The sequence below is a fragment of the Oncorhynchus tshawytscha genome, linkage group LG05 (genome assembly GCF_018296145.1).
Source record: "Oncorhynchus tshawytscha isolate Ot180627B linkage group LG05, Otsh_v2.0, whole genome shotgun sequence".
Taxonomy (NCBI): domain Eukaryota; kingdom Metazoa; phylum Chordata; class Actinopteri; order Salmoniformes; family Salmonidae; genus Oncorhynchus; species Oncorhynchus tshawytscha.
Genome location: NC_056433.1, coordinates 4,226,864 through 4,249,741, shown reverse-complemented (window position 1 = coordinate 4,249,741; position 22,878 = coordinate 4,226,864). Strand labels below are relative to the sequence as shown.

The 22,878-nt window shown below is 40.4% G+C and overlaps 1 protein-coding gene across 1 annotated transcript; it reads right to left on the bottom strand.

Moving 5' to 3' along the window:
* Positions 1 to 1,734: 1,734 nt before the first annotated feature.
* Positions 1,735 to 5,982, bottom strand: LOC112239337 (transcription factor Sox-7). The gene is given in 3 exon segments (XM_024407815.2): positions 1,735 to 2,963; positions 2,966 to 3,808; positions 5,418 to 5,982. Coding segments are annotated over 3 exon segments (1,293 nt in total). The 5' UTR covers positions 5,650 to 5,982; the 3' UTR covers positions 1,735 to 2,745.
* Between the last annotated feature and the right edge of the window lie 16,896 nt (positions 5,983 to 22,878).

The window sequence follows — 22,878 nt, the reverse complement described above, 5'->3', positions numbered from 1 at the left end:
AGGGGTGGAGGTAGGGTGACAGGGGATGGGGGTAGCGTGAGGGGGTGGGGGTAGGGTGAGGGGGTGGGGGTAGGGTGAGGGGGTGGGGGTAGGGTGATGGGGGGTGGGGGTAGGGTGAGGGTAGGGTGAGGGGGAGCGGTTCCTGTAAGCTTAAAGAAAGGCATCCAGAATAAGACTGCATGGGAAAACAAAGTGCGATTGAGATGGAGGGAGGTGGTGGCTGTTTTACACTAATCCTCTGAGCAGGGGAAGAATGAAATAAAGGAGAGACTGGTGGAGAGTGAGATAGAGAGAGAGATGGGGAGATGTGGAGAGAGAGATGGGGAGATGTGGAGAGAGATGGAGAGATGTCGAGAGAGATGGAGAGGGGAAGGGAAAGAGAGGTGGAGAGAGAGATGGAGAGATGTAGAGAGAGATGGAGAGAGATGGGGAGAGATGTAGAGAGAGAGATGGACAGGGGGATGGAGAGAGAGGTGGAGAGAGATGTAGAGAGAGATGGACAGGGGGAGGGAGAGAGAGGTGGAGAGAGATGTAGAGAGAGATGGACAGGGGGAGGGAGAGAGAGGTGGAGAGAGATGTATAGAGAGATAGACAGGGGGAGGTGAGAGAGAGGTGGAGAGAGAGGTGGAGAGAGAGATGGAGAGATGTATAGAGAGATGGACAGGGGGAGGGAGAGAGAGGTGGAGAGAGAGATGGAGAGATGTATAGAGAGATGGACAGGGGGAGGGAGAGAGAGGTGGAGAGAGAGATGGAGAGATGTAGAGCGAGATGGACAGGGGGAGGGAGAGAGAGGTGGAGAGAGGTGGAGATGAGAGATGTGAGAGATGGACAGGGGAGGGTGAGAGAGGTGGAGAGAGAGATGGAGAGAGAGGTGGAGAGAGAGAAAGAGAGGTGGAGAGAGAGATGGAGAGAGAGGTGGAGAGAGAGGCGGAGAGAGATGGAGAGGGGGAGGGAAAGAGAGGTGGGGAAAGAGGCGGAGAGAGAGATGGAGAGAGAGATGGAGAGGGGGAGGGAAAGAGAGGTGGAGAAAGAGGTGGAGAGAGAGATGGAGCGAGAAATGGAGAGAGAGATTGAGTAAATGGCAGCGACAGAGTGGACCACGAGTAACAATGAGGCTTCAGACTGCTGGGAATGGCCTAAACGACACACTGATACCAAACTGCAGGGGTCAGCAACAGACAGTAGATACCTACCCTAGTGCAGGGGTCAGCAACAGACAGTAGATACCTACCCTAGTGCAGGGGTCAGCAACAGACAGTAGATACCTACCCTAGTGCAGGGGTCAGCAACAGACAGTAGATACCTACCCTAGTGCAGGGGTCAGCAACAGTCAGACACACTTGTGTTAAAATCAATGCCAGAAAATTGTGTCTTGCTTAGTTTTTTGGTCAAAAATACAATCTTCGGCAAAATCATTCGAAAGGAGATTCCTGCAAAAATATTATTTGAAGATGATCAGGAATTTAGTTAAACATGAGTTGAATTTCGGGAAACCTGTACCAAATAGTAAAAAAAAGAGACATGTAATTATTGTTATTTTCATATGAAATCTCTTTTTTAGTTAGTTGTGTTACAGTTGCAGTGAACCCCCTGGAATCTAGTTGCCTTCCCCTGCTTTTTTAGTTAGTTGTGTTACAGTTGCAGTGAACCCCCTGGAATCTAGTTGCCTTCCCCTGCTCAGTGTTAGTCTGTGTCTGTGTGTGAGGGCATATCCAAGTTACATATACGTCAAAATAGAAAGTGGAACTTTATTTCAAATTAATTCACAAACCTAAAATCAGCATACAGTAATTTTTATTTTCATTGTAAAGATTAGGATTTATATATTAAGTACTTGAAAATAAGAAAGTAATGTAAAGAATTTTTTCTTCGTGATATTTCCTCGGCTTCGTCTCAAAACGACGCAGTTTTTTCCCCTTTCTAGTACACTAGTTTTGACACGAACCCTGTGGTACCTGGGCAAAAGTAGTGCACTTCATAGGGACTAGAGCGCCATTTGAGACCCGCGATAACTTCATAAGAAATGTCCCTCTAATCCTCATTTAAATAGACACTACTGAGGTAAAAATAAAACTAATGCCGACTAATGTCGGGTAACAAATAATACAAACATTCAAACAGAAATAATTCATAATAACAGCAATACAATAAAGCATTTAGTTGAAACATCAAAGTGCTTCAATAAGTGATGAGAGCATCTGTACAACACGCTTCACAGCAACACGTTAAGACAAGAGGACAACGACTGGCAACACATTAAGACAAGAGGACAACGACTGGCAACACGTTAAGACAAGAGGACAACGACTGGCAACACGTTAAGACAAGAGGACAACGACCGGCTGTAATTCAGTTCTGGAAATAGACAGATAGAATTGATGAACTAGTTGACCTATTTGAGCATCCCTGAGGTGTCCTTCAATCTTCTCTCTCTTTCTCTCATTTATACCCTCTTGTTTCCTTCCTTGGCCCCAAACAATCATCTTGCTATGTGATTGGTTCTGGTGTCGCCCCCCCCCCTAACCCATCTTCAGCCTACCTGGGGTCATAGGTATCAAGCGTCTCAAAGTTTTGCCTTATAGATCACAATTTAATAAAATTACACGGACATAGACACCTGACGCGAGATCAACAGTCCTCCTCTGAGACGCGTGATGACACATTAATGGCCCCCGGGTCAGTTCCCAAGTGTGATGGCGTGAGCTGTCGGTGTCGGCATGGTGACCAGGTAACTCGACGACCCGTCTAAGAGATGCCGTAGTTGTTGTAGTACGCTGCTGTGGCATCCGCTAACACGGAGATCAGGCTGGTTTCCGCGACAACGCTGCTCCCAGACGTCACCTGAATGTGACCCGTCACAGTCATTCCTCCTCCGTGTTCGGAGTGGAATACCCCTACCCCCGCTGCCGCCGCACCTGCCGCAGTCGAGTTCAGGTACTGGTCGAACTCATCACGGTCGACCTCCCTAGAAGCTCTACCTGACTCAGCTGGTCCAGTGTCTCCAGTTGACCGTGGTTCTGGCCATGGTTCTGCTCTGGAGGAGGAGAGAGCTGACCCAGGTGGTGCTGGTGGTGGTGACCTGGGGAGAGGTGCCCCAAGTGGGGGTGATGGTGGGGCTGGAGGCCCGGGTGGACCTGGAGCTGGGAGGACCATGAGGATGGGCTGTAGTAGGACAGAGGATGCCCAGGGATGAGGCCTCCGGACTGAGCCTGGGACATGTGGGAGAGGTGGGTTAGGTGGGAGTGGGAGCCACAGTGGATGGAAGTCTGGGTGTAGTCAGGGTGGTAGGGCGGGGGACTCATGTGACCTCCACCACCACCTCCTCCGGGGGCCTGACCCTGACACTGGTGCTGGTGGCGCTCCTCTGAGCAGGAGACGGATGATGAGGAGGAAGAAGAGGAGGGGTAGTAGGAGGGGTAGTCGTGGTCCAGGGCCGAATCCAGGGGGGACATCTCAGGTGGGGTGGGGAGGCCGTAGGGGTAGGTGCTGCTGGACGGTAAATCTCTTAAGGATCTAACCGGGCTGAGGGAAGAGCGTGATGAAAACCCAACACCACCATCCCCTTCTTTATCCAAACCCAGAGAGAGGCAGAGGCCCCGGGAGTCAGTTAGGGCATTCTGGTCAGGCCCCCCCAGACTGCTCAGTAGGAACCCTGGGTCCACACGCTTACAGATGCGCTTCAGCTGCTTCTTGCGACGAGGGCGATACTTGTAGTTGGGGTAGTCCTGCATGTGCTGCACCCGCAGCCTCTCGGCCTCCTCCACGTAGGGACGCTTCTGAAGAGGGGTCAGGGCCTTCCACGACTTGCCTGGCAGAAAGAACAAGAAACAGGACTAGTTTAATCCTCCACTATAATCATTGCTTTCTTGTTAACTCTTTTTATAAGGCCATATACAGAAATAGTTTATGGAGGAAAAACAATGTAACAGTACTTATATTAGTATTATTATTAGTATACTATTATTATATTATATTGCATTAGTTGACTGAAACATTGGTGCGGGATACAAAGAAACAGAATATCAGTTTAATCGTTCACATAAATAAAAACGTATAACGTTGTATTTGTACTATGTCTTTAAAACATCCAAGATCACCAGTGTGCCGTAGTTTCTACCTTTTAAAAAATGAGTTTATCAATAATAAACACATATTTTCTTGCTTATGTTCAGTGGAATGTTCGTTTTTTTTAAAGCATATATTAGAGCAATAGCGCACCATATTAACATGTTACATAGTGTTGTGTTGACATTGCTTATGATTACATATTTATTGCATTCAAAACGAAAAGCAACTCCCAAATATCATTGAGATAATGAATGAATATCTAGCGAGGATTAAAACAACCAAAGGTTGTAATGCCATCACTTTTAAAGAGACCATTTCCACATGATGGCTTCATTGAATGCGTAATCTTCGTTCTGACAATGGACAAACAATAGCATATATTTATGGAAAACATTTTCAATTACCCCTTCGAGGTGAATATGTAAATGAAGAATAAACCATGATATCGCTCTCTCCCATGTTGACTGGATGAATGCATTATATGCTTATTTTCACACTGTAAGACGGGGTACATTTTATTAAAGAGCAACATAATATGAATCATCATTTAATAATATGAATCACGATCAATTTAACGAAATAATTCATTATTGGTATATCAGTTATACCCGAAGGTCAAACTGAAATGAAATGTAAATCTTAATTCCGAGCCATATAAAGTAACCCCCCGTCAATTCGATATAGGGAATGGATAGGCCTACGCTTTCTAAATTGAAACACATTTCACATATATTTATATTTAACCTTCTAATATAGTTTGACCGTTTTTATATAATTGTAATGAAATAATAGAATAAACCATAACGGCGCGCGAGCGAGCGCCAGGACGCACGCGGAGATTTATGCACTAATGCAAGTGACCCACAGGCCTCCTGATAAACTACTACTACTAGGTAGAAAAGATGCAATGGAATTGATTGCAATTTAATTGAATTTAGCGACGTCCAATCATGAACTAACTGCCACTAGAAATGTTGATCAGGTGAGGAGTTATTTTTGTTTTCATTTTAAGGAGATGTGGATGTTGCTCAAAATCGCCCCCCCCCCCATTTAAAAATAGAATAAAAAATTAAATAAATGTTGTTATATGTTTTTATGTATTGTATTTTCTTTACATACTTTTAAATACCAAAACAGAAACAAATGTTATGATTTGATATCTCAATTTTGAAAAGGTTTAGGCAATTAATAGCTTTGATTTGACGTAGGCTAACTTTTGGCAGAGCATGTGTGGGCCTATAGCACAATAATACTAATAAAAAGAAGAATCCTAATCATAATAATAATCATATCAAAATATGTAATTATAAAATATGAAATAAGTCCGTAAAAATAAACGTGAATCTCACCCAGCATCTTGCTAAGCTCTGCGTTGTGCAGGTCTGGGTTTTGGACAGCCAGGCGCTTCCTCTCATCTTTAGCCCAGACCATGAACGCATTCATGGGCCGTCTGATGCGCGGCTCCGACGCTTTGTCCGCGGGAGTCCTGTGCGAGCCGTGTCCGTCAGGCACGTCCCCATCTCCCGTTGAGCACTCAAAGCTCTCCGGCCACGACGAGTACACGCTGATAAGTGCAGACATGCTCTCTCTTCACTCTCAGCAAAAGTTCGGTTGAGCTTCTCTCCTCACGCTCCCGCGGCTCAGTGAAAACTTTTCTCTCTCTCTAAATTTGACTATAACAGTGAAATGTTCCGTGACAAATACGTACTATATAAGTACATACAAAAAACAACTTTGTTAAAATAGAGAAAGGGTTTGATTCTTCAACTGTCTAAATTGGTTGAGATGTTGCCTGGGATAAACTGGTTGCCTCTGTTGGTTATTGAGAGGGACGGTGTGTCTGGTCGCTGTTCCGCTATGACGTTGTAATTCAGCGTTTCCTTGCGTTTGGAAGGCAAACACCTCTTTATATTTGAGGAGCAGGTTCCAACATTAAAGCCCGGAGGACTCTCAGCTCCTCCTTGACTGCAACTTGAGACCTGCGAGGAAACAAACAAAAAAAGGGGACAGGGACATTTATACTATTCCATTTACTACTCATGTCTTACAGCAAAACAGAAACGGCTTTTACTGTAACGCTGGTATTGTTAGTAATAACATAAAGATATAGGCCTAATTGGTTCTTAGCTGGCATTCATTATAGAATAAAAATATAACTTTATATTCCCCAATGTGCATGACACTGCTTTCAGCTAATATTTGTATTGTAGGTTATCTGTTGATAAGACACAGGTAAAAGCTTTACGTGTCAATAGATACTCGATAAATTATGATGGGAAATACCCTTTTCATTTGTTAATACTTCCTTGACTTCTAATGAAGTAGTAGACCTAGTCTGTTGACTTCTACATCGTGTTTCTAAGGATAGTCTACATCACCTGGAGTGTTTCTAAGGATAGTCTACATCGTGTTTCTAAGGATAGTCTACATCGTGTTTCTAAGGATAGTCTACATCGTGTTTCTAAGGATAGTCTACATCGTGTTTCTAAGGATAGTCTACATCACATGGAGTGTTTCTAAGGATAGTCTACATCACATCACCTGGAGTGTTTCTAAGGATAGTCTACATCACCTGATAGAGTGTTTCTAAGGATAGTCTACATCGTGTTTCTAAGGATAGTCTACATCGTGTTTCTAAGGATAGTCTACATCGTGTTTCTAAGGATAGTCTACATCACCTGGAGTGTTTCTAAGGATAGTCTACATCGTGTTTCTAAGGATAGTCTACATCATGGAGTGTTTCTAAGGATAGTCTACACTGGAGTGTTTCAGGATGTCTACAGTGTTTCTAAGGATAGTCTACATCTGGAGTGTTTCTGATAGTCTACAGTGTTTCTAAGGATAGTCTACATCGTGTTTCTAAGGATAGTCTACATCGTGTTTCTAAGGATAGTCTACATCGTGTTTCTAAGGATAGTCTACATCACCTAGAGTGTTTCTAAGGATAGTCTACATCGTGTTTCTAAGGATAGTCTACATCATGTTTCTAAGGATAGTCTACATCGTGTTTCTAAGGATAGTCTACATCGTGTTTCTAAGGATAGTCTACATCACATGGAGTGTTTCTAAGGATAGTCTACATCATCTTTCTAAGGATAGTCTACATCGTGTTTCTAAGGATAGTCTACATCATGTTTCTAAGGATAGTCTACATCATGTTTCTAAGGATAGTCTACATCGTGTTTCTAAGGATAGTCTACATCGTGTTTCTAAGGATAGTCTACATCACCTGGAGTGTTTCTAAGGATAGTCTACATCGTGTTTCTAAGGATAGTCTACATCACCTGGAGTGTTTCTAAGGATAGTCTACATCGTGTTTCTAAGGATAGTCTACATCACCTGGAGTGTTTCTAAGGATAGTCTACATCTAAGGATGGAGTGTTTCTAAGGATAGTCTACATCGTGTTTCTAAGGATAGTCTACATCGTGTTTCTAAGGATAGTCTACATCACCTGGAGTGTTTCTAAGGATAGTCTACATCACCTGGAGTGTTTCTAAGGATAGTCTACATCATGGAGGATGTCTTCGTGTTTCTAAGGATAGTCTACATCGTGTTTCTAAGGATAGTCTACATCGTGTTTCTAAGGATAGTCTACATCGTGTTTCTAAGGATAGTCTACATCACCTGGAGTGTTTCTAAGGATAGTCTACATCGTGTTTCTAAGGATAGTCTACATCGTGTTTCTAAGGATAGTCTACATCACCTGGAGTGTTTCTAAGGATAGTCTACATCGTGTTTCTCGTGTTTCTAAGGATAGTCTACATCGTGTTTCTAAGGATAGTCTACATCGTGTTTCTATGGATAGTCTACATCACCTGGAGTGTTTCTAAGGATAGTCTACATCACATGGAGTGTTTCTAAGGATAGTCTACATCGTGTTTCTAAGGATAGTCTACATCGTGTTTCTAAGGATAGTCTACATCGTGTTTCTAAGGATAGTCTACATCACCTGGAGTGTTTCTAAGGATAGTCTACATCACATGGAGTGTTTCTAAGGATAGTCTACATCGTGTTTCTAAGGATAGTCTACATCGTGTTTCTAAGGATAGTCTACATAGTGTTTCTAAGGATAGTCTACATCACCTGGAGTGTTTCTAAGGATAGTCTACATCACCTGGAGTGTTTCTAAGGATAGTCATCACATGGAGTGTTTCTAAGGATAGTCTACATCGTGTTTCTAAGGATAGTCTACATCGTGTTTCTAAGGATAGTGTGTTTCTAAGGATAGTCTACATCACCTGGAGTGTTTCTAAGGATAGTCTACATCTGGAGTGTTTCTAAGGATAGTCTACATCGTGTTTCTAAGGATAGTCTACATCGTGTTTCTAAGGATAGTCTACATCGTGTTTCTAAGGATAGTCTACATCGTGTTTCTAAGGATAGTCTACATCACCTGGAGTGTTTCTAAGGATAGTCTACATCGTGTTTCTAAGGATAGTCTACATCGTGTTTCTAAGGATAGTCTACATCGTGTTTCTAAGGATAGTCTACATCACCTGGAGTGTTTCTAAGGATAGTCTACATCGTGTTTCTAAGGATAGTCTACAGTGTTTCTAAGGATAGTCTACATCACCTGGAGTGTTTCTAAGGATAGTCTACATCGTGTTTCTAAGGATAGTCTACATCGTGTTTCTAAGGATAGTCTACATCACCGTGTTTCTAAGGATAGTCTACATCGTGTTTCTAAGGATAGTCTACATCTGGAGTGTTTCTAAGGATAGTCTACATCGTGTTTCTAAGGATAGTCTACATCGTGTTTCAGGATAGTCTACATCGTGTTTCTAAGGATAGTCTACATCACCTGGAGTGTTTCTAAGGATAGTCTACATCGTGTTTCTAAGGATAGTCTACATCGTGTTTCTAAGGATAGTCTACATCACCTGGAGTGTTTCTAAGGATAGTCTACATCGTGTTTCTAAGGATAGTCTACATCGTGTTTCTAAGGAAAGTCTACATCGTGTTTCTAAGGATAGTCTACATCACCTGGAGTGTTTCTAAGGATAGTCTACATCGTGTTTCTAAGGATAGTGTTTCTAAGGATAGTCTACATCGTGTTTCTAAGGATAGTCTACATCACCTGGAGTGTTTCTAAGGATAGTCTACATCACCTGGAGTGTTTCTAAGGATAGTCTACATCATGGAGTGTTTCTAAGGATAGTCTACATCGTGTTTCTAAGGATAGTCTACATCGTGTTTCTAAGGATAGTCTACATCACCTGGAGTGTTTCTAAGGATAGTCTACATCACATGGAGTGTTTCTAAGGATAGTCTACATCACATGGAGTGTTTCTAAGGATAGTCTACATCTAAGGATAGTGTTTCTAAGGATAGTCTACATCGTGTTTCTAAGGATAGTCTACATCACCTGGAGTGTTTCTAAGGATAGTCTACATCACATGGAGTGTTTCTAAGGATAGTCTACATCGTATTTCTAAGGATAGTCTACATCGTGTTTCTAAGGATAGTCTACATCACATGGAGTGTTTCTAAGGATAGTCTACATCGTGTTTCTAAGGATAGTCTACATCGTGTTTCTAAGGATAGTCTACATCACCTGGAGTGATTCTAAGGATAGTGTACATCGTGTTTCTAAGGATAGTCTACATCACCTGGAGTGTTTCTAAGGATAGTCTACATCACCTGGAGTGTTTCTAAGGATAGTCTACATCACATGGAGTGTTTCTAAGGATAGTCTACATCGTGTTTCTAAGGATAGTCTACATCGTGTTTCTAAGGATAGTCTACAGGATAGTCTACATCTGGAGTGTTTCTAAGGATAGTGTTTCTAAGGATAGTCTACATCGTGTTTCTAAGGATAGTCTACATCGTGTTTCTAAGGATAGTCTACATCACCTGGAGTGTTTCTAAGGATAGTCTACATCGTGTTTCTAAGGATAGTCTACATCACCTGGAGTGTTTCTAAGGATAGTCTACATCGTGTTTCTAAGGATAGTCTACATCGTGTTTCTAAGGATAGTCTACATCACCTGGAGTGTTTCTAAGGATAGTCTCGTGTTTCTAAGGATAGTCACATCGTGTTTCTAAGGATAGTCTACATCGTGTTTCTAAGGATAGTCTACATCACCTGGAGTGTTTCTAAGGATAGTCTACATCGTGTTTCTAAGGATAGTCTACATCGTGTTTCTAAGGATAGTCTACATCGTGTTTCTAAGGATAGTCTACATCTGGAGTGTTTCTAAGGATAGTCTACATCGTGTTTCTAAGGATAGTCTACATCATGTTTCTAAGGATAGTCTACATCACCTGGAGTGTTTCTAAGGATAGTCTACATCACCTGGAGTGTTTCTAAGGATAGTCTACATCATATGGAGTGTTTCTAAGGATAGTCTACATCGTATTTCTAAGGATAGTCTACATCGTGTTTCTAAGGATAGTCTACATCGTGTTTCTAAGGATAGTCTACATCACCTGGAGTGTTTCTAAGGATAGTCTACATCATGTTTCTAAGGATAGTCTACATCACCTGGAGTGTTTCTAAGGATAGTCTACATCACCTGGAGTGTTTCTAAGGATAGTCTACATCATATGGCGTGTTTCTAAGGATAGTCTACATCGTGTTTCTAAGGATAGTCTACATCGTGTTTCTAAGGATAGTCTACCTGGAGTGTTTCTAAGGATAGTCTACATCACCTGGAGTGTTTCTAAGGATAGTCTACATCACCTGGAGTGTTTCTAAGGATAGTCTACATCGTGTTTCTAAGGATAGTCTACATCGTGTTTCTAAGGATAGTCTACATCGTGTTTCTGGATAGTGTTTCTAAGGATAGTCTACATCACATGGAGTGTTTCTAAGGATAGTCTACATCGTGTTTCAGGATAGTGTCGTGTTTCTAAGGATAGTCTACATCGTGTTTCTAAGGATAGTCTACATCGTGTTTCTAAGGATAGTCTACATCACATGGAGTGTTTCTAAGGATAGTCTACATCGTGTTTCTAAGGATAGTCTACATCGTGTTTCTAAGGATAGTCTACATCGTGTTTCTAAGGATAGTCTACATCACATGGAGTGTTTCTAAGGATTGTCTACATCGTGTTTCTAAGGATAGTCTACATCACATGGAGTGTTTCTAAGGATAGTCTACATCGTGTTTCTAAGGATAGTCTACATCGTGTTTCTAAGGATAGTCTACATCACCTGGAGTGTTTCTAAGGATAGTCTACATCGTGTTTCTAAGGATAGTCTACATCGTGTTTCTAAGGATAGTCTACATCGTGTTTCTAAGGATAGTCTACATCACCTGGAGTGTTTCTAAGGATAGTCTACATCGTGTTTCTAAGGATAGTCTACATCACCTGGAGTGTTTCTAAGGATAGTCTACATCACCTGGAGTGTTTCTAAGGATAGTCTACATCACATGGAGTGTTTCTAAGGATAGTCTACATCGTGTTTCTAAGGATAGTCTACATCGTGTTTCTAAGGATAGTCTACATCGTGTTTCTAAGGATAGTCTAAGGATAGTCTACAGTGTTTCTAAGGATAGTCTACATCACCTGGAGTGTTTCTAAGGATAGTCTACATCAATGGTGTCTTCTAAGGATAGTCTACATCGTGTTTCTAAGGATAGTCTACATCGTGTTTCTAAGGATAGTCTACAACATGTTTCTAAGGATAGTCTACATCGTGTTTCTAAGGATAGTCTACATCATGTTTCTAAGGATAGTCTACATCGTGTTTCTAAGGATAGTCTACATCGTGTTTCTAAGGATAGTCTACATCACCTGGAGTGTTTCTAAGGATAGTCTACATCACATGGAGTGTTTCTAAGGATAGTCTACATCGTCTTTCTAAGGATAGTCTACATCGTGTTTCTAAGGATAGTCTACATCACCTGGAGTGTTTCTAAGGATAGTCTACATCACATGGAGTGTTAAGGATAGTCTACATCGTGTTTCTAAGGATAGTCTACATCGTGTTTCTGGATAGTGTTTCTAAGGATAGTCTACATCACCTGGAGTGTTTCTAAGGATAGTCTACATCACCTGGAGTGTTTCTAAGGATAGTCTACATCACCTGGAGTGTTTCTAAGGATAGTCTACATCACATGGAGTGTTTCTAAGGATAGTCTACATCGTGTTTCTAAGGATAGTCTACATCGTGTTTCTAAGGATAGTCTACATCGTGTTTCTAAGGATAGTCTACATCACATGGAGTGTTTCTAAGGATAGTCTACATCGTGTTTCTAAGGATAGTCTACATCGTGTTTCTAAGGATAGTCTACATCGTGTTTCTGGAGTGTTTCTAAGGATAGTCATCACATCGTGTTTCTAAGGATAGTCTACATCGTGTTTCTAAGGATAGTCTACATCGTGTTTCTAAGGATAGTCTACATCATGTTTCTAAGGATAGTCTACATCGTGTTTCTAAGGATAGTCTACATCGTGTTTCTAAGGATAGTCTACATCACATGGATTGTTTCTAAGGATTGTCTACATCGTGTTTCTAAGGATAGTCTACATCACATGGAGTGTTTCTAAGGATAGTCTACATCGTGTTTCTAAGGATAGTCTACATCGTGTTTCTAAGGATAGTCTACATCGTGTTTCTAAGGATAGTCTACATCGTGTTTCTAAGGATAGTCTACATCGTGTTTCTATTGATAGTCTACATCATCGTGTTTCTAAGGATAGTCTATCATCTGGAGTGTTTCTAAGGATAGTCTACATGGAGTGTTTCTAAGGATAGTCTACATCACCTGGAGTGTTTCTAAGGATAGTCTACATCATGTTTCTAAGGATAGTCTACATCACCTGGAGTGTTTCTAAGGATAGTCTACATCACCTGGAGTGTTTCTAAGGATAGTCTACATCATATGGAGTGTTTCTAAGGATAGTCTACATCGTATTTCTAAGGATAGTCTACATCGTGTTTCTAAGGATAGTCTACATCGTGTTTCTAAGGATAGTCTACATCACCTGGAGTGTTTCTAAGGATAGTCTACATCGTGTTTCTAAGGATAGTCTACATCACCTGGAGTGTTTCTAAGGATAGTCTAAGTCGTGTTTCTAAGGATAGTCTACATCGTGTTTCTAAGGATAGTCTACATCGTGTTTCTAAGGATAGTCTACATCACATGGAGTGTTTCTAAGGATAGTCTACATCGTGTTTCTAAGGATAGTCTACATCGTGTTTCTAAGGATAGTCTACATCGTGTTTCTAAGGATAGTCTACATCACCTGGAGTGTTTCTAAGGATAGTCTACATCGTGTTTCTAAGGATAGTCTACATCGTGTTTCTAAGGATAGTCTACATCGTGTTTCTAAGGATAGTCTACATCGTGTTTCTAAGGATAGTCTACATCGTGTTTCTAAGGATAGTCTACATCGTGTTTCTAAGGATAGTCTACATCGTGTTTCTAAGGATAGTCTACATCGTGTTTCTAAGGATAGTCTACATCGTGTTTCTAAGGATAGTCTACATCGTGTTTCTAAGGATAGTCTACATCACCTGGAGTGTTTCTAAGGATAGTCTACATCACCTGGAGTGTTTCTAAGGATAGTCTACATCGTGTTTCTAATGATAGTCTACAGTGTTTCTAAGGATAGTCTACATCTAAGGATAGTGTTTCTAAGGATAGTCTACATCGTGTTTCTAAGGATAGTCTACATCGTGTTTCTAAGGATAGTCTAAATCACCTGGAGTGTTTCTAAGGATAGTCTACATCGTGTTTCTAAGGATAGTCTACATCATGTTTCTAAGGATAGTCTACATCACCTGGAGTGTTTCTAAGGATAGTCTACATCACCTGGAGTGTTTCTAAGGATAGTCTACATCGTGTTTCTAAGGATAGTCTACATCGTGTTTCTAAGGATAGTCTACATCGTGTTTCTAAGGATAGTCTACATCGTGTTTCTAAGGATAGTCTACATCACCTGGAGTGTTTCTAAGGATAGTCTACATCACCTGGAGTGTTTCTAAGGATAGTCTACATCGTGTTTCTAAGGATAGTCTACATCGTGTTTCTAAGGATAGTCTACATCACCTGGAGTGTTTCTAAGGATAGTCTACATCACCTGGAGTGTTTCTAAGGATAGTCTACATCGTGTTTCTAAGGATAGTCTACATCGTGTTTCTAAGGATAGTCTACATCGTGTTTCTAAGGATAGTCTACATCGTGTTTCTAAGGATAGTCTACATCACCTGGAGTGTTTCTAAGGATAGTCTACATCGTGTTTCTAAGGATAGTCTACATCGTGTTTCTAAGGATAGTCTACATCGTGTTTCTAAGGATAGTCTACATCACCTGGAGTGTTTCTAAGGATAGTCTACATCGTGTTTCTAAGGATAGTCTACATCGTGTTTCTAAGGATAGTCTACATCGTGTTTCTAAGGATAGTCTACATCGTGTTTCTAAGGATCATCACCTGGAGTGTTTCTAAGGATAGTCTACATCGTGTTTCTAAGGATAGTCTACATCGTGTTTCTAAGGATAGTCTACATCGTGTTTCTAAGGATAGTCTACATCACCTGGAGTGTTTCTAAGGATAGTCTACATCACATGGAGTGTTTCTAAGGATAGTCTACATCGTGTTTCTAAGGATAGTCTACATCGTGTTTCTAAGGATAGTCTACATCGTGTTTCTAAGGATAGTCTACATCACCTGGAGTGTTTCTAAGGATAGTCTACATCGTGTTTCTAAGGATAGTCTACATCGTGTTTCTAAGGATAGTCTACATCGTGTTTCTAAGGATAGTCTACATCACATGGAGTGTTTCTAAGGATAGTCTACATCGTGTTTCTAAGGATAGTCTACATCGTGTTTCTAAGGATAGTCTACATCGTGTTTCTAAGGATAGTCTACATCGTGTTTCTAAGGATAGTCTACATCGTGTTTCTAAGGATAGTCTACATCGTGTTTCTAAGGATAGTCTACATCACATGGAGTGTTTCTAAGGATAGTCTACATCGTGTTTCTAAGGATAGTCTACATCACATGGAGTGTTTCTAAGGATAGTCTACATCGTGTTTCTAAGGATAGTCTACATCGTGTTTCTAAGGATAGTCTACATCACCTGGAGTGTTTCTAAGGATAGTCTACATCGTGTTTCTAAGGATAGTCTACATCGTGTTTCTAAGGATAGTCTACATCGTGTTTCTAAGGATAGTCTAAATCACCTGGAGTGTTTCTAAGGATAGTCTACATCGTGTTTCTAAGGATAGTCTACATCATGTTTCTAAGGATAGTCTACATCACCTGGAGTGTTTCTAAGGATAGTCTACATCACCTGGAGTGTTTCTAAGGATAGTCTACATCGTGTTTCTAAGGATAGTCTACATCGTGTTTCTAAGGATAGTCTACATCGTGTTTCTAAGGATAGTCTACATCGTGTTTCTAAGGATAGTCTACATCACCTGGAGTGTTTCTAAGGATAGTCTACATCGTGTTTCTAAGGTAGTAGTCTACATCACCTGGAGTGTTTCTAAGGATAGTCTACATCGTGTTTCTAAGGATAGTCTACATCGTGTTTCTAAGGATAGTCTACATCGTGTTTCTAAGGATAGTCTACATCTGGAGTGTTTCTAAGGATAGTCTACATCGTGTTTCTAAGGATAGTCTACATCGTGTTTCTAAGGATAGTCTACATCGTGTTTCTAAGGATAGTCTACATCACATGGAGTGTTTCTAAGGATAGTCTACATCGTGTTTCTAAGGATAGTCTACATCGTGTTTCTAAGGATAGTCTACATCGTGTTTCTAAGGATAGTCTACATCGTGTTTCTAAGGATAGTCTACATCTGGAGTGTTTCTAAGGATAGTCTACATCACCTGGAGTGTTTCTAAGGATAGTCTACATCGTGTTTCTAAGGATAGTCTACATCGTGTTTCTAAGGATAGTCTACATCACCTGGAGTGTTTCTAAGGATAGTCTACATCGTGTTTCTAAGGATAGTCTCATCGTGTTTCTAAGGATAGTCTACATCTAAGGATAGTCTACATCGTGTTTCTAAGGATAGTCTACATCTGGAGTGTTTCTAAGGATAGTCTACATCGTGTTTCTAAGGATAGTCTACATCACCTGGAGTGTTTCTAAGGATAGTCTACATCGTGTTTCTAAGGATAGTCTACATCGTGTTTCTAAGGATAGTCTACATCGTGTTTCTAAGGATAGTCTACATCACCTGGAGTGTTTCTAAGGATAGTCTACATCACCTGGAGTGTTTCTAAGGATAGTCTACATCGTGTTTCTAAGGATAGTCTACAGTGTTTCTAAGGATAGTCTACATCGTGTTTCTAAGGATAGTCTACATCGTGTTTCTAAGGATAGTCTACACATCGTGTTTCTAAGGATAGTCTACATCACATGGAGTGTTTCTAAGGATAGTCTACATCGTGTTTCTAAGGATAGTCTACATCACCTGGAGTGTTTCTAAGGATAGTCTACATCACCTGGTGTGTTTCTAAGGATAGTCTACATCACCTGGAGTGTTTCTAAGGATAGTCTACATCGTGTTTCTAAGGATAGTCTACATCGTGTTTCTAAGGATAGTCTACATCGTGTTTCTAAGGATAGTCTACATCGTGTTTCTAAGGATAGTCTACATCGTGTTTCTAAGGATAGTCTACATCACCTGGAGTGTTTCTAAGGATAGTCTACATCGTGTTTCTAAGGATAGTCTACATCGTGTTTCTAAGGATAGTCTACATCACCTGGAGTGTTTCTAAGGATAGTCTACATCACCTGGAGTGTTTCTAAGGATAGTCTACATCACATGGAGTGTTTCTAAGGATAGTCTACATCGTGTTTCTAAGGATAGTCTACATCGTGTTTCTAAGGATAGTCTACATCGTGTTTCTAAGGATAGTCTACATCACCTGGAGTGTTTCTAAGGATAGTCTACATCGTGTTTCTAAGGATAGTCTACATCGTGTTTCTAAGGATAGTCTACATCGTGTTTCTAAGGATAGTCTACATCACATGGAGTGTTTCTAAGGATAGTCTACATCGTGTTTCTAAGGATAGTCTACATCATGTTTCTAAGGATAGTCTACATCGTGTTTCTAAGGATAGTCTACATCGTGTTTCTAAGGATAGTCTACATCACCTGGAGTGTTTCTAAGGATAGTCTACATCGTGTTTCTAAGGATAGTCTACATCGTGTTTCTAAGGATAGTCTACATCGTGTTTCTAAGGATAGTCTACATCACCTGGAGTGTTTCTAAGGATAGCCTACATCGTGTTTCTAAGGATAGTCTACATCATGTTTCTAACGATAGTCTACATCGTGTTTCTAAGGATAGTCTACATCGTGTTTCTAAGGATAGTCTACATCACATGGAGTGTTTCTAAGGATAGTCTACATCGTGTTTCTAAGGATAGTCTACATCGTGTTTCTAAGGATAGTCTACATCGTGTTTCTAAGGATAGTCTACATCACATGGAGTGTTTCTAAGGATAGTCTACATCGTGTTTCTAAGGATAGTCTACATCGTGTTTCTAAGGATAGTCTACATCTGGAGTGTTTCTAAGGATAGTCTACATCGTGTTTCTAAGGATAGTCTACATCGTGTTTCTAAGGATAGTCTACATCGTGTTTCTAAGGATAGTCTACATCACATGGAGTGTTTCTAAGGATTGTCTACATCGTGTTTCTAAGGATAGTCTACATCACATGGAGTGTTTCTAAGGATAGTCTACATTGTGTTTCTAAGGATAGTGTTTCTAAGGATAGTCTACATCACCTGGAGTGTTTCTAAGGATAGTCTACATCACCTGGAGTGTTTCTAAGGATAGTCTACATCACATGGAGTGTTTCTAAGGATAGTCTACATCATGTTTCTAAGGATAGTCTACATCGTGTTTCTAAGGATAGTCTACATCACATGGAGTGTTTCTAAGGATAGTCTACATCGTGTTTCTAAGGATAGTCTACATCGTGTTTCTAAGGATAGTCTACATCACCTGGAGTGTTTCTAAGGATAGTCTACATCACCTGGAGTGTTTCTAAGGATAGTCTACATCACATGGAGTGTTTCTAAGGATAGTCTACATCGTGTGTTTCTAAGGATAGTCTACATCGTGTTTCTAAGGATAGTCTACATCGTGTTTCTAAGGATAGTCTACATCTGGAGTGTTTCTAAGGATAGTCTACATCGTGTTTCTAAGGATAGTCTACATCACATGGAGTGTTTCTAAGGATAGTCTACATCATGTTTCTAAGGATAGTCTACATCGTGTTTCTAAGGATAGTCTACATCGTGTTTCTAAGGATAGTCTACATCACATGGAGTGTTTCTAAGGATAGTCTACATCGTGTTTCTAAGGATAGTCTACATCGTGTTTCTAAGGATAGTCTACATCGTGTTTCTAAGGATAGTCTAAATCACCTGGAGTGTTTCTAAGGATAGTCTACATCGTGTTTCTAAGGATAGTCTACATCGTGTTTCTAAGGATAGTCTACATCGTGTTTCTAAGGATAGTCTACATCGTGTTTCTAAGGATAGTCTACATCTGGATAGTGTTTCTAAGGATAGTCTACATCACCTGGAGTGTTTCTAAGGATAGTCTACATCGTGTTTCTAAGGATAGTCTACATCGTGTTTCTAAGGATAGTCTACATCGTGTTTCTAAGGATAGTCTACATCGTGTTTCTAAGGATAGTCTACATCACCTGGAGTGTTTCTAAGGATAGTCTACATCACCTGGAGTGTTTCTAAGGATAGTCTACATCGTGTTTCTAAGGATAGTCTACATCGTGTTTCTAAGGATAGTCTACATCGTGTTTCTAAGGATAGTCTACATCGTGTTTCTAAGGATAGTCTACATCGTGTTTCTAAGGATAGTCTACATCACCTGGAGTGTTTCTAAGGATAGTCTACATCGTGTTTCTAAGGATAGTCTACATCACCTGGAGTGTTTCTAAGGATAGTCTACATCACCTGGAGTGTTTCTAAGGATAGTCTACATCACCTGGAGTGTTTCTAAGGATAGTCTACATCACATGGAGTGTTTCTAAGGATAGTCTACATCGTGTTTCTAAGGATAGTCTACATCGTGTTTCTAAGGATAGTCTACATCGTGTTTCTAAGGATAAGTGTTTCTAAGGATAGTCTACATTGTGTTTCTAAGGATAGTCTACATCACCTGGAGTGTTTCTAAGGATAGTCTACATCGTGTTTCTAAGGATAGTCTACATCGTGTTTCTAAGGATAGTCTACATCACCTGGAGTGTTTCTAAGGATAGTCTACATCACCTGGAGTGTTTCTAAGGATAGTCTACATGTTTCTGGAGTGTTTCTAAGGATAGTCTACATCGTGTTTCTAAGGATAGTCTACATCGTGTTTCTAAGGATAGTCTACATCGTGTTTCTAAGGATAGTCTACATCACCTGGAGTGTTTCTAAGGATAGTCTACATCGTGTTTCTAAGGATAGTCTACATCGTGTTTCTAAGGATAGTCTACATCGTGTTTCTAAGGATAGTCTACATCACCTGGAGTGTTTCTAAGGATAGTCTACATCGTGTTTCTAAGGATAGTCTACATCGTGTTTCTAAGGATAGTCTACATCGTGTTTCTAAGGATAGTCTACATCGTGTTTCTAAGGATAGTCTACATCACCTGGAGTGTTTCTAAGGATAGTCTACATCGTGTTTCTAAGGATAGTCTACATCGTGTTTCTAAGGATAGTCTACATCGTGTTTCTAAGGATAGTCTACATCACCTGGAGTGTTTCTAAGGATAGTCTACATCACCTGGAGTGTTTCTAAGGATAGTCTACATCACATGGAGTGTTTCTAAGGATAGTCTACATCGTGTTTCTAAGGATAGTCTACATCGTGTTTCTAAGGATAGTCTACATCGTGTTTCTAAGGATAGTCTACATCACCTGGAGTGTTTCTAAGGATAGTCTACATCGTGTTTCTAAGGATAGTCTACATCTGGAGTGTTTCTAAGGATAGTCTACATCATGGAGTGTTTCTAAGGATAGTCTACATCACCTGGAGTGTTTCTAAGGATAGTCTACATCGTGTTTCTAAGGATAGTCTACATCATGGAGTGTTTCTAAGGATAGTCTACATCGTGTTTCTAAGGATAGTCTACATCGTGTTTCTAAGGATAGTCTACATCACATGGAGTGTTTCTAAGGATAGTCTACATCGTGTTTCTAAGGATAGTCTACATCGTGTTTCTAAGGATAGTCTACATCGTGTTTCTAAGGATAGTCTACATCACATGGAGTGTTTCTAAGGATAGTCTACATTGTGTTTCTAAGGATAGTCTACATCGTGTTTCTATGGATAGTCTACATCACCTGGAGTGTTTCTAAGGATAGTCTACATCGTGTTTCTAAGGATAGTCTACATCGTGTTTCTAAGGATAGTCTACATCGTGTTTCTAAGGATAGTCTATCATGGAGTGTTTCTAAGGATAGTCTCGTGTTTCTAAGGATAGTCTACATCGTGTTTCTAAGGATAGTCTACATCACTGGAGTGTTTCTAAGGATAGTCTACATCGTGTTTCTAAGGATAGTCTACATCAGGATAGTCTACATCGTGTTTCTAAGGATAGTCTACATCGTGTTTCTAAGGATAGTCTACATCACCTGGAGTGTTTCTAAGGATAGTCTACATCACCTGGAGTGTTTCTAAGGATAGTCTACATCACCTGGAGTGTTTCTAAGGATAGTCTACATCACCTGGAGTGTTTCTAAGGATAGTCTACATCGTGTTTCTAAGGATAGTCTACATCGTGTTTCTAAGGATAGTCTACATCACCTAGAGTGTTTCTAAGGATAGTCTACATCGTGTTTCTAAGGATAGTCTACATCTGGAGTGTTTCTAAGGATAGTCTACATCGTGTTTCTAAGGATAGTCTACATCGTGTTTCTAAGGATAGTCTACATCGTGTTTCTAAGGATAGTCTACATCGTGTTTCTAAGGATAGTCTACATCACATGGAGTGTTTCTAAGGATAGTCTACATCGTGTTTCTAAGGATAGTCTACATCGTGTTTCTAAGGATAGTCTACATCGTGTTTCTAAGGATAGTCTACATCACCTGGAGTGTTTCTAAGGATAGTCTACATCACCTGGAGTGTTTCTAAGGATAGTTTCTAAGGATCGTGTGTTTCTAAGGATAGTCTACATCGTGTTTCTAAGGATAGTCTACATCGTGTTTCTAAGGATAGTCTACATCGTGTTTCTAAGGATAGTCTACACATCTGGAGTGTTTCTAAGGATAGTCTACATCACCTGGAGTGTTTCTAAGGATAGTCTACATCGTGTTTCTAAGGATAGTCTACATCACCTGGAGTGTTTCTAAGGATAGTCTACATCGTGTTTCTAAGGATAGTCTACATCTGGATAGTGTTTCTAAGGATAGTCTACATCATCGTGTTTCTAAGGATAGTCTACATCTGGAGTGTTTCTAAGGATAGTCTACATCACATGGAGTGTTTCTAAGGATAGTCTACATCGTGTTTCTAAGGATAGTCTACATCGTGTTTCTAAGGATAGTCTACATCGTGTTTCTAAGGATAGTCTACATCACCTGGAGTGTTTCTAAGGATAGTCTACATCGTGTTTCTAAGGATAGTCTACATCACCTGGAGTGTTTCTAAGGATAGTCTCCATCACCGTGTGTTTCTAAGGATAGTCTACATCACCTGGAGTGTTTCTAAGGATAGTCTACATCACCTGGAGTGTTTCTAAGGATAGTCTACATCACCTGGAGTGTTTCTAAGGATAGTCTACATCGTGTTTCTAAGGATAGTCTACATCGTGTTTCTAAGGATAGTCTACATCGTGTTTCTAAGGATAGTCTACATCACCTGGAGTGTTTCTAAGGATAGTCATCACATGGAGTGTTTCTAAGGATAGTCTACATCGTGTTTCTAAGGATAGTCTACATCGTGTTTCTAAGGATAGTCTACATCGTGTTTCTAAGGATAGTCTACATCACCTGGAGTGTTTCTAAGGATAGTCTACATCGTGTTTCTAAGGATAGTCTACATCGTGTTTCTAAGGATAGTCTACATCGTGTTTCTAAGGATAGTCTACATCTGGAGTGTTTCTAAGGATAGTCTACATCGTGTTTCTAAGGATAGTCTACATCGTGTTTCTAAGGATAGTCTACATCTGGAGTGTTTCTAAGGATAGTCTACATCGTGTTTCTAAGGATAGTCTACATCGTGTTTCTAAGGATAGTCTACATCGTGTTTCTAAGGATAGTCTACATCACCTGGAGTGTTTCTAAGGATAGTCATCACATGGAGTGTTTCTAAGGATAGTCTACATCGTGTTTCTAAGGATAGTCTACATCGTGTTTCTAAGGATAGTCTACATCGTGTTTCTAAGGATAGTTTCTAAGGATAGTCTACATCACCTGGAGTGTTTCTAAGGATAGTCTACATCGTGTTTCTAAGGATAGTCTACATCGTGTTTCTAGGATAGTCTACATCGTGTTTCTAAGGATAGTCTACATCACCTGGAGTGTTTCTAAGGATAGTCTACATCACATGGAGTGTTTCTAAGGATAGTCTACATCGTGTTTCTAAGGATAGTCTACATCGTGTTTCTAAGGATAGTCTACATCGTGTTTCTAAGGATAGTCTACATCGTGTTTCTAAGGATAGTCTACATCACCTGGAGTGTTTCTAAGGATAGTCTACATCGTGTTTCTAAGGATAGTCTACATCACCTGGAGTGTTTCTAAGGATAGTCTACATCACCTGGAGTGTTTCTAAGGATAGTCTACATCATGTTTCTAAGGATAGTCTACATCACCTGGAGTGTTTCTAAGGATAGTCTACATCACATGGAGTGTTTCTAAGGATAGTCTACATCGTGTT